The 12,594-nt window shown below is 34.8% G+C and overlaps 2 protein-coding genes across 6 annotated transcripts in view; one reads left to right on the top strand and one right to left on the bottom strand.

The window, feature by feature from the left end:
* The window catches only part of LOC106135140 (potassium voltage-gated channel protein Shab), a 44,804-nt gene extending 43,886 nt beyond the window's left edge, over positions 1–918 (top strand). For all 5 annotated transcript variants that reach the window (XM_060946616.1, XM_060946615.1, XM_060946611.1 and 2 more), the window contains 2 exons: positions 9–124; positions 450–918. In XM_060946616.1, the coding sequence (XP_060802599.1) occupies positions 9–124; positions 450–548 (215 nt within the window). In that variant the 3' untranslated portion in view covers positions 549–918. The remainder of the gene's footprint in view (positions 1–8; positions 125–449) is intronic.
* A 272-nt stretch (positions 919–1,190) lies between these two features.
* LOC106135180 (N-alpha-acetyltransferase 60) lies at positions 1,191–6,781 on the bottom strand. Its single transcript, XM_013335409.2, has 5 exons — positions 6,610–6,781; positions 5,899–6,004; positions 5,251–5,482; positions 4,440–4,611; positions 1,191–4,193 (listed from the first exon to the last, which is right to left on the bottom strand). The coding sequence occupies exons 1-5, from the start codon at positions 6,624–6,626 to the stop codon at positions 3,977–3,979; spliced, it is 744 nt and encodes a 247-aa protein (XP_013190863.1). The 5' UTR covers positions 6,627–6,781; the 3' UTR covers positions 1,191–3,976.
* Between the last annotated feature and the right edge of the window lie 5,813 nt (positions 6,782–12,594).

The following is a 12,594-nucleotide window of genomic DNA, read 5'->3' as shown; positions in this document are numbered from 1 at the left end:
ATTTGTAGGTAAAAATGGTAACAAACGTGAGGACTCTCGTTCGCGCTCCATCCTCAAGAACAAGGAGTCCCGCGGGACTGACAGCGAGCTGCTGCTGCAGGACACCACTTCTCTGGGCGCTAATGTAAGGACCTATGTTATAACTTTATTTATACAACCAGCCTATACTTACTTATTATGACTAATTCATATGTAGGATAACTACTCTAATGCATTAAAAATATATTAAATCATTTATTCTTCCAAGTATAAAATATACGACAAGCATTGGTAGGTATGTCAAGTAATTAAAAAAAAAATATTCTGCGTGTTACGATTGACTTACTTTCCTTCATTGCGTTAACTTGCGTTTCAGCGTGGTAACATAATACCACTTATCAAAGATGTGACGCATAGATTATACTAACGACATTGTCAATTAATACAGTGGGTGTAATTTCATTTTTTAGGGCGACTCAGGTAGTGAATCTTCGCCAATCCGCCTGAAAGATTTCAAAGGACAGAATCACAGAGGTGGTGCACAAGAGCGAGATAATCTCGTGTCGTAAGCAGCAGGTGGCTATCGCTACTCGACAACATTTGCCTCATGCAATAAAATGACGCCTCGCGACTCTCGCCGTGAGAAAATCAGATGGCCTCGCCCCGTCACTAGAAGAATACTATGATATAAGTTCGTTAATACTTAGAGCGCAATAACATAATAAAAATAATTTTAACATATCATTGGGCGATTGTGACTGCTTGTTGATATAGATTTTCATTTCGTAGGAGATTATAAATATTGTAAAAAATATGTTACTTAATGTAATAATCGTTCATTCCAATCGAAAAGTTGAAGGTACCTATTTGTTAAGTTTTTTTACGTGCAATTATTAATTGCTAATTCTAATTTAAGCGATATAGTTTGTACAGCATAGTTGAAGAAAAAAAGCAATTATTAAAATTAAAAGATTTCTGAAATTGTTATGAATTATGTTTTTCCCCTATTCCTTTATTACGACTATTTAATTACCCTTTGTCCACTTATTGAGATTAAGGTTTTAAATCTAGAAAAGAAAAACAAGATCTAATAGTGCAATTTGAATAAAGCGATTACATCAGAACAGAAATGGAACACAAACCAGTTTTAATAAAAAAAGACCCGACATCTATTTGTAAATGGATACGGAGAACTAATAAAGAAAACTGAATAATAGTCAACAATTATATTTATTTGAAAGCTAAAATTACTTTCCATGAGTTACTAAGGTGTAAAATATAAAATTTACATTATAACACAAATATATTAAATGTCACGAAGTGCTGGTGTCATAAGATTACTGAGAAAAATAATCAATTCGTAATTTATAATTTTAAACAATCTACTATTTTCAAATGTACATTATCCGTAAAAAGATTATTTACTCACAAAAATAATCAAATTCTTATTAAAATATCACAAGAGACAAAATTTTCATTTCATACTTTTGAGGAATACACAAAAAATAATTTGGTCCAAAAAAGTAGGTAACAGATACTCATTGAAAAAAAAAATACTTAAAATAAGTAATACTTATAAAAGGAGCAAACATAAATATATTCAGTAAAAATAATAGAATACACTTTGGTTTACAATGAGTAACTTCGCCAGGCCTTTGCACTGGGATTTGTCACGTGCGTGGGAATTGTAAAGGCGCGGTTGGTTCAGATTTAGCCTTCTGTAGCAAGTGCTCAATATAAGCGTTTCTTTCTTTGTGTTAACACTAGCTATTGTCCAGGGTAATGTTCTCTATATTCCTATCTACTACCACACACCTGCCTCTTTTCAGGACCTTAATTCACATAGGATGTTTGGATATATTTTGGGGTAAAAAATATTACAAAATAATAATTTATGAGAATATGAATTGAGCCAAAGGATTATTTTTAACTTGTACATCGTTTTAATATAAAAATTATACTTTCAAATAACGGCACGAATAGTTTCATTTCGATATACATATATTAAGAGACATAAGTATTTATTTATTCATAATATTACATATTATTCTGAACACACAGGCACCTTACTTTTATTTCTTGGCAGTAATCATGGCACACAATACTGTACATAATTTTACAGCAAATAATGCCATCGTCGAAATGTCAAACGAACATTATACATATTAACCCAAAATACAATTTTAATTCGTACTTATGAAAATTACAATATGTTTTTAATTTAAAGCTTTGGATACACAAAATTATCACAAACAACATTGTCAGTTTCACTTCAAGCTAAATTGTCAATATAAGAGCATGAACTTAATTAAAAGCCCTTGGTAGGAGATCTAAACGATTTACATAGACTGTCACTATGAAATTCGACTGAAAAGGTAATTAATATTATATCCACTCTTGTTGTGTCAAATTAGCTTGGTATCAATTTGTTCAAAAATATCTTAGTACTGCATTGTAATAAAATAAAATCACATTTTTCAAAATTCTCTCGCGACTATCACTATGACTGCCTCTCTACGTAATATTTTAATTCCTGGAAAAAAATTTGTTAAAAAGCGTTCGTTTTGACTACTGTTAAATATGTTATGGATTTTGTAATGAAACATCAATAACAATAAAAAAAATACAATAAAAATCTGCTTGCACATATAAATAACAACGTCGACCAATAAATTAACGGTTATTTTAGATAACGTGCTAACAGAATCATAATAATTAAACTTAACAACTATAATAATTAACATAAAACGGGTTAGTTCCATGACAAATTGTGTCATTTGTGGCCGCATGATGAGTCATTCAATTTCTTCCATCGTATGACCAGACTGACAGCAATACTTTGCGGTAGCGATTTGTATTGACATAATGAATCTTTACGATGAGGTAATTATAAAACATTTTGTGCTAAACACTACATATAATTTCAGTATAATATTTCCTATTATACTAAGCTGTAATATCTAACAGTCAAAGAGTAACCATGCATTTCTTTATACCAAACATTGCCAAGTTAGTCAAATTTGTCGGAGTTTTGAAATTTTGCCACAACATTTTTAAGTTACGATAACTGACGTATTCATTTTCAGCTGAATATAATTTGATTACAATTGGGAAATTTTAAGGAAGTCTGGCTAAAGAAAATTTACGTTATAATTGACGATAGAGTATTTAAAGAATTTGAAAGGTTTTATATTAACATATTTCAGTGCATATGTTAATGTTTATTAGTAATCTTATTAATGAAACACTCGATGACGTAAACAATTCAATGAGTTCAGCATCTAAAAAAGTGTCACGCATCAACCTATAATACCATGTTATCAAATCTTTACAAAGCACTTCTGGTGAAGGCATCCAATGTGTGTTAATAAATGTTGTATATCTGTTTATGGGTCTATGGTTTTTTTGTAAAGAGTTATTATTATTACTTATCACAATTGTCAGAATCCGCCGAATCGAATAGAAACCTGTTTAAAATGCAACTAATCTGTTTTTGAGTTACCAATTCATAAAGTAAACTATTTTGTACATGCTAATGATGAAGCCAAACAACACAGCACGCTTTTTAATCATAGTACCTATTGTATACGGCTGCTACGCATCGTTAACGTACGACCGACATCGAAACGCGATTGATCTGTAAACACATGTTGTAAACTAAATTATTCATAAAAAATATTTCTTTAAAAGTAGTCTGCTTTAATAATAAACATAATGTGTCACATTTAGTGCGTTGTACAAAATGTCACGTGTCATGCTACCAAAAATTACGAAAATGCTTTCGTTTACATAATCAACATTTCTCCTTAATTTGGAAAAATCTACCCAAGGAAGCTTAACACTTCAAAGATTTAGCCAGAACCTTTAATTTATCAAACAAAACAAAAAAAAACCATAAACAAAGAGTGCCACAAATTCATCAGTTCCGAGATGTATCCCAATTTGTCAGCTGAAGACGGGTGACACTACGGCCGGAACAAAAATGTATTTAGGTGGACTACCTGTGCCATACGATGGTAAGAGCCGGCCGCAGCTTGCTCCACAGCCACGGGTACAGGCCGCCGCCGCGCCACGCCGCCCGCGCCACGAACTTCACGTAGTCGTAAAGCCCCCACGGCGCGTGACCCCCGTTCAGGTAGTACACGTACGTGAAGCCGTCTTTGCAGCGGCCTTTTATTAGGTAGTAATACGGTAGGAACGAGTGTAGTCTGAATCTGAAACGTTGGTAAACAATTCGTTAATAATTTTTATGTCACTTATTATATTGCATTTTTGGTGCAGTTATAGAGAGTTGTTAAAATCGCCCAAATTAAAAAAAAATATTCTTTCAGTTAAAAAAACAGTTTGCAAAAATAGAGTACTTATAAACAGTCCTGAAAGTTAACAATTCATATGTAACTTCAGATCCAAATTATTTTTTAAGTATGCAGTAAGTATTTACAGTTAGGAATAATCCTTACCTTCTTTTTTCATAGAAGAATATAGCTTCTGAGTTAGTTGTGAGTACATGTAGGAATATAGCCTTGACCCTGTGTTGATGCGGGGGCTGCGGCACCGGGCCGGAGAGGTGGTTGATTAGCACGTCGAGCAGCATGGTCGCCACGCCCGAACGACGGTACGAGTGGACTACACCTAAAAACACCAAGTAAATACAAACATATAAATATTACATCTTGATCACATGTAGACAGAGCAACCATTTTCCCCAAAAGAGTAAAAGGCTATATTCAGATGGATAGCTTAATGATGATAGATGAGATTCAGATTGTGACAATTACAAGCAATAGCATTATTCTCAAAAAAAAATCATCAATCAACTTATACAAAACCAGTTGTTGCCTTAAATAAATTCCCAATCCCAAAATGGATGCGCCAATAACCACCATCCTGGATAGTGTAAGTCAGCGGTCCAAGGAAATGAAACATTGAAATTCGATTACATGTAAAATGTCAAAATTTTGTAGTTAGTTTCGTCATTTTATTTATTTAAAGCATTATTAGCGTGTTAAATATACTTAGCTGAAGAGTTAATTACTCTGTAGACAAAGACTTATGTTTTTCATTTAGTGGCCAAAAAATTAGATTGAATTTATTTAAATAGCTGATCTGCCTTGACTGTTGGCCATGTCTACCTCATAAAGGATGGACATGATGTTATGTTATATAAATGTAAAAATCTTTCCTGGCATGTGTAAAAGGAAAGATATTTCATATCATTAACAAGAATGATAACAAACTGTTCATGTAATTAAATGTTGAAATATAATTTACCCAAAGATAGTATGTAGGCAACAAGTGTGTCTTTTGATGCAAACCATCTTGACAATATCCCTCTGTCCTCCGCATTCAATTTTAGATAAGGCTTGATCTCAGCTACTATGAGGCCGATGATTTGTGACTTGTAAACAGCAGCGAGGGCAAAGAATCTCTCTGATGAAGTGATGTCCTCATACCAAGATTGTGGGTACTCTATTGGAAACCAATCTCTGCATAGAGATCTCACCTAAAATAAAAGAAAACATATCATTTAATTGTTTATCTAGTGAGGTACAATAAAAAACACATTTTATTGTACCTATTGTTGTAATTGCAATCTTCTTATTCCACTCTTTAGTTTTTGTAGTAATGCAAAAGCACATCAAAACAAATTGTAAGCACGTAATTTTATAAATAAAAAAAGTGATTTGAATTTTTATTCATTAGGTATTTCAAAAACAAATCTGTCTTAGATTTCAAAAGCAAGAAGTTGTGATTTTATGTTTTAAGTGGGTTAGATGTATTTGTATTTTTCAGAGCTTAAAATAAGAATACCTTAATTGAAAATCCACACAATTCAATGTGGCCATTGTTAAACACACTAGGATAATTTTACATATCTTCATTTTACCTTTTAAGTATAGAATAATAAAAAATGTTTACCTCTTCAAGGTCATCAGGGCACAAGAAACGCAATTGGACATCTTTTAGAGAGCATTTTGCTTCTTTCGACTTCTCTATTATAACTTGGAAGCCCTCAGAAAGGTACCTGTAACATGAAAATCTCATAAAAAACTAAGACCAAAGCTTGATCTTGTGCACTACAAATAAATCAATGACTAAAATTATTATTATGCACAGAACAATTATGTATTTTGTATGAAAAGATTTTAAACTAATTTATTTGTCGATATTCCCATGAACAGACTTATGAAACTTAAACAGAGCAATCGTGAAAAGATTCAAAGGTAATGTTATCTTGTATGGCTAAATTGATTTCCATAATTCAACTAAGAAAAGGGGCAACATATTGTCAAGGTTTTGAAAGCGAGTAAACTATGTTAAACATATTAAAATTTGTTATATGCTAATCTTAGAATGAGGACATTAGTTAGCTAGTACTAATGTCGAGTTTTACTACCTCCTAAAATAAAGCCCATACCGTCAATGCAAAAGTTTCGCAATATTCACTCAGCCGCACCCTTCACGAAGATCTCAACTATGTATCGGTACATGGTTATTCAATTGGGCAATTTCATCCAATTTAAGAGTTCAAAGAAGTCAGACAATATACCTATATATGTAAAAAATACGGAGAGCGATGAATTGATATTTATGAAAGGACGATCAAAACAACTTACAAAAATGACTTACCAGCTGAACCCAGCCATTCGGTAGTTTGGCCATTAATACCGCGTTTAAAGACTATGTAGAGGTAAATTATCATCCAATTCCATCTGATAATATATCTTAAAATAAAGAAAATTATTCACTACGAAACGATTGAACTGTTATCATTTCTGGATTACTTTCATGACAACTGACAACTCCATCTGTCTGACAAAATGTATTGACACGACATGAAATGACACATGACAATGTCAAAAGTGACGTTGAAATAATGTTACCATTCTTAAATTTTTATTACCTAGTCGTTTCCTGCCCACTTCCGGCCCCTCTATCACTATTGTGATGTGAATTGAGTGTCATTTTTTAAGTAAGCATCTCGCCACAGTTAATCCATTACCAATATGTTGAATGGTACAGTTAGAGTACAGACATAGGTACCTAGAAGACCAAGTAACCACCCACGGCTTCCCGTGCCTGGCGAGCAGACACGGGTCCTAACAGCGCACCTTTTTTTTGTGCTTGAAGGGCAAATCCATTTTACGGACTGCCTCCTGGGTATTCACCCGGGAGAGTGTGGCAACTAGTGCGCCTTATAGCGCACCTACCTAAGAAAAGACCATGGTGGTAAGTACTTACATACCTATGTGGGTTCTACGAAGTGTTTTATGACGAAACTTCAATTTTTGATGTTCGAACCCCGTATTCTTGATTAAATTGCATATTATGCTTACACATATATATTACTATATCCATATCCCATTCAGGGTAGATAGAGCCAACAGTTTTTGAAAAACTGAAAGGGCGCGTATAGCAGGATGTCTTAATAATGGAGATGAATGTTTGAGTAATGAGGTTGCAAACTCATCACTTTACAAGAAAAATCCCTTGTATACAAGCCTTTCCCCTGATTGACTTTTATTATCTTCATGGGAACAGAAGTAGCTGGGAAAAATATGTTTTTTAGATACCACGTCAGTATAACAGCATACCTACACTGTAAGCTGTGTTAAAAATTTAACTAAGTACAATAGAAGTTGTTTTTAATCGTATGATCTTCGAAAGTATAGTCCCGTACATAACGTAAAGTCCATACACCTAAAGTAATTACTTACTTACTTAGTTACTTTGGTGGTATGTACATTATGCGAGGAATGCGAAATACTTAGTTCACCTATTCGTTGCCATTCCACCATAGAAATTTGAATAATAATAAAATTGGAGTCTTTACCTACCCCTCAAGGAAAGAGGAAAGATTTAGGGTATGTAGGTATGTAGGATTTCTGTTTACAGTCAAATGAAATAACAAAACTAATAAGACATTGCTTACTTCAACATATCATGAAGTAGGGCCTATAGACAAACGAGAAGAGATTCCACACATGTTAGCTTCGGCCGTAGATCTGATTTCTCATATGCACCAGACGCAGGCGTATCGCCTTACAGGTCGGTATCTGATGCAAAGAGCATCTTCACACGCACTGACATAGATCTTGCTAGACCCCGCGGGACAAAAGGGTGTCTTTTTCAATAGGTATGACGAAAATACGTTTTCGCGAAACTCTTTCGTTAAGTGGAATTTACTTTATTATCTAAAGATATTGACTCACTATTAAACTTCCAAAAATTTGGTGGACATAAGATCATCTTAATAAGCTTAAATTCTCCCTGTTTATTTTATAGAAACAGAATATCTTCTTACTTTCGGTTTTTGTACAAATGTGTAAAGTGAACTGGCGGTGTCTATGTAGATCTATGTCTGTATTCACACGGTTGTCTCGATGCCACTTGACTGCGATGGACGCCATTACGCTACTTGTGAATGTGTCCGATAATCCCGTTACAATGTGCAGGCCTGAACAATCACGATTAGGTACAATATGGTTGATTTTAATTTCATTTAATAAGATGGCGATACGAATAATGTATTTTATTTTGTAATAGAGTAAATATAAAAACGTTGGTTGGTGTGCAGAATCAGACTATAAAGCGTGCCCGTTCCAAGATCCATAAGTTAGAGTTCAACATGTAAGTGCCTACATAACCAACAACTCTTTTCTGATATAGAAACATCAGTGTGATTGCTAAATATTCCAGTAGGTTCCGGCCACTGGATCATAGTTAACCATCCATCCTAGTGACGTTGCGATGGGCAGACGGTTTTTTACAACCTGACTTACCACTACTTACCTATATCCACTCCTGAACCTCCGGTTGCGTGAGTCATCAATTTGCTACACTCCCTTAAAGATTAATTTATTTTCTCATATTCATTCATTTTCTCACTCTCATCTTGGCATGTTCCCATTTGCACTTTCGACCTTTCCTATTTCTCTCTTACCACTTTCTCCGGTCTTAACCATTTTACACGCATATCATCTTTTGCGACATATTCATTCATTTTCTCATCCCATAAACCTCTCGATATTCTTTTTTGTTTTTAATATCTTGAGACGTTGGGGTGGTTGGTAAAATATCCTGCTCATGACTTTGCTCGGCAAAATAAGGTTTTTTAGTAGTCTATTTGTATTGTAATTCCTACGAAAACCTGTAAACTTGTGTCCATTCTATGTCTCTGTCCGCAATATTAAAATCCTAAAAACAGGTCGGACGCCGTAAATTGTGAGCAGACAGGTTACCAAAAAGCCTGACAGTGTCCGGATTCAACTGGACGCTTGGTAACCCTAATTCATTCCTTACTACCAGGGGTCATTCCTTACTATTTTGAAAGATACAAATTTTTATAACTCACTTTAAGTACCTAAGTAATAAATCATGAACATGTTTTTATATTATAAAATTAACAAAATTCTCACTAGTATAAATAGTATTATCAAAATAGTGTAGAAAATCTCAGAAGGTCTATGCATAACTTGCGAGACGGCGGCTGCACCGCCACTCCGCGTGTCGTTTGAATTCGCGATTTTTGTTTTTGTTCGATAAACCGGTAAATTTAAACTTTATATTATTTGGAACGATAATAAGATACGTACTGAGTGCCCCCTTTCAATATGTAATGCGATTTACCAGACACCCTGTATTCTGACTGATACAGTCACGCTTTCACATAAATCACCCAAAATCTTCTGAAGCGGATGTTATTCCGATTCGTTTTTTATAAATAAGTACGTATATCTTTATGCTGAATTTCAGCGAAATAGAAGGAACGGCTTTATTGGTGCCCATGTACCTAGCAAAAAGTGAAGATTAAAGCGTAAAATTGAGCATGCTACCCACCGCCCCCGTAATTAATATCTCATGTGGTGAAGCTCGAAACTCGAACTAGAACCAAAAATCAACGGCAAGGTTCCGTAAATGGTAAAATAAAGATCAAGTAAAATAAAGATAATTTTTTGTAGTTTATGATAAACTAGCAAAAATTTATATAGATACAATTTGACTTAGGTAGGTATTTTCATTAAAAATATAAAACTATTTTGTATCTTTTATTTATAGTATTTGTATTGGTTGACAATTACACTTTTAATTTTTTTGAGTATAACAATAATTCTAATATGGCATTGTGGTAATGGAGTTAGTCTACTGGCTAGACTAGCTAATTAAGAAAATTTTCTAATAAAGGGATGAAAGGAAATAACGAGAGTTAGAGTTTAATATTACTTATCCTACTACTATTATAAAGGCGAAAGTTTGTATGGATGTTTGTTACTCTTTCACGCAAAAACTACTGAACCGATTACCATGAAATTTGGTATGTAGGTAGCTGAAGACCCAGAATAACACATAGGCTACTTTTTATCCCAGAGTTCCCGCGGGATTGATAGGGTTTCCATGCGGACGAAGTCGCGGGCGGCCTCTAGTAACATGATATAAAGCGATTTAAATTTAAAAAGGTTCTCGAATCCTAAGCCGGTGGAACCCCAATGGCTGATCACCCGATATGCAGGCTTGTCGGTAGGGGTCGGGCCGCGCTGTGAAATCCGAGTCTCATGCGCACGCGCCTCGCGGCTCATTTGCACTCAATCTTATGATACAGCTCTGATGCTTCATTACGAAATCATAACAAAATCATTTCAGTTCTTGTTTTTGTTTCTAGCCCACAAATCTCGGAACTGGTTTTCGTCATAGGATGCACACTTGCACAGAAGTAAAGTAAATTATTCAAATTAATTTAATAATTTTAAAATTCGTAATTTTAAACCTTTCGACTTTTAACTTTTACATAACTTCCCAAAAATATTCAAAATAGCTTCATCCATGCTTAGACATTCGAAATTTGAAAGGACCTTTTGAGTTTTTGTGTAGTAACGAGATCAAAGTCATCATCATACCTTATTCAAACATGTCTTACTCCGAGTTTCTTACCCTCAAAACCATACTTACTACTAGTGGAGGGTAAAAACCGAACTATGGTCAAAATTTAGTACTTTCTTACTTAGAAACTTATTTAAGTACTAAGATTGGTATTAATTAATTTTATATTATGATTCTGTCGCGCGTTCATCAATATTTTTTATCATTTACAAAACACCTATAACTATTTTTGAAATAATTTTTCAATTTAAGTGATAACCTAACTGCTAACGGATGCTTGTAAGCTATCAGTCGGCAACATCACATGCAGGCAATCAATCATTTATCCTTTATTATTTCTCGAGTATAATTACATAATCCTGATATGTTTATTGGTCTCATTAGTCGCAAAAATTTATATGATAAGATAGATGACAAGGAGGCTTTGTGAACATCGGGCGACGGAAACCGCCCGGCTCACAGGGGTCGTGGCTTGCTCAAAATATTGGGGTACAGATGTGACCCCTTTAATTTCTAGCGACATCTGAAAGTTTTTTCACGAACGTATGTTGTAGTCTCCCTGTTTCTAGCGTTGAGATAAAGTGGAGCGGTAGCAAGAAAACCCTTTTGGGAGGTAGGTACGCAGAGCCAACAGTGTCGAAAATACTTGCAGGCCACGTCCAGCTTGAACGTCAAATAGTGACTGGTTGAATTAAATCCCAAGTTAAGAAAGAGAATAGTTCTCTTGATTTCAGCTGGCACATATTATATTCTTCTTCTTGAGCGGATCAGCATACGTGCCTGTCGGCTAGATGAATGTATTTATTCCCTTAGGCGCCTTTTACGATACTTATGGGAAAGAGATAGAATAATCCTTATTGGTAATTCTAAGGTGATCACTGATCACGCGTCGATTTCAATTTACCCCTAAAATATTTGGCAATGATTAGCTGCATGTCCGGCCTAACCAGAAACATGGAAAAAATTGTCATGCGAGGAGCAAAGATTCGTTGGATGTTGATGAATAATGATTCATGATCTACGTTCCTTTTTGTAGATACGTTTTCTGGTCTCTCGCTTTTTGTATCAAAAGGGGTCGACGCGTATCTCAGGGCAGTAGGTACGTTTCCGAGAAACCAGTGGACCGATCTAATTGCTTCCAGTATGAGCGACTAACGTTCATGGAATGTGTAGGAATATCTCAGATTTTATGTAGGTATACCTTATCAACTACTGATGAAAAACAGAATTTGAGAAAAAGTCTCAACAAGGGTAAGGTAAATAAACATGGCATTCTTCTTGTATGCGATGGGCTAGAGAGTTGTCACTATTTGAATCGCAGTCTTTAGTCCCGGTTGCATTCTCACCACTATGGAAAGGAGCCCGGGGTATACCTTTGACCATAGATCCTACACGTGAGTCAGGTTTTTACACGAAACGACTCCTATCTGACCTCCGCAACCTTTGCATGTAAACCTAACCCGTATCGAATCCATGGTTACACATTCAGTTTTCTCATGGTGTTTTCGCTCGCCGTAAGAGCATCGGTTAGCATTCAAATGTAATATCTTCGAAAATGGTCTTTGGTACATGGCCGAGGTGGGATTTAACATGTACTTTGCAGCGCAGCACGCATTTTAACCCACCTCACCGATTCAACCATCAACTCTCTAAACGTATTATATGTATCTATTTCACATCAAGTTTGCTGATGTAGGTATTTATTTTTGACCTTATTTCAAATCTAATTCTGCTTGC

Source organism: Amyelois transitella, chromosome 11, assembly GCF_032362555.1.
Source record: "Amyelois transitella isolate CPQ chromosome 11, ilAmyTran1.1, whole genome shotgun sequence".
NCBI lineage: Eukaryota > Metazoa > Arthropoda > Insecta > Lepidoptera > Pyralidae > Amyelois > Amyelois transitella.
The sequence above is the reverse complement of the archived record's forward strand: the minus strand, read 5'-3'. Positions and strand labels throughout refer to the sequence as shown.

What these genes read in the sequence shown, in the direction of transcription:
- LOC106135180 (XM_013335409.2), bottom strand. An exon ending in TGCCTACATACTATCTTTGG is followed by an intron (nt 4,612 to 5,250) that starts GTAAATTATATT and finishes TGGTGTTTTTAG; the next exon opens with GTGTAGTCCACTCGTACCGT. An exon ending in TTCTTCTATGAAAAAAGAAG is followed by an intron (nt 4,194 to 4,439) that starts GTAAGGATTATT and finishes CCAACGTTTCAG; the next exon opens with ATTCAGACTACACTCGTTCC.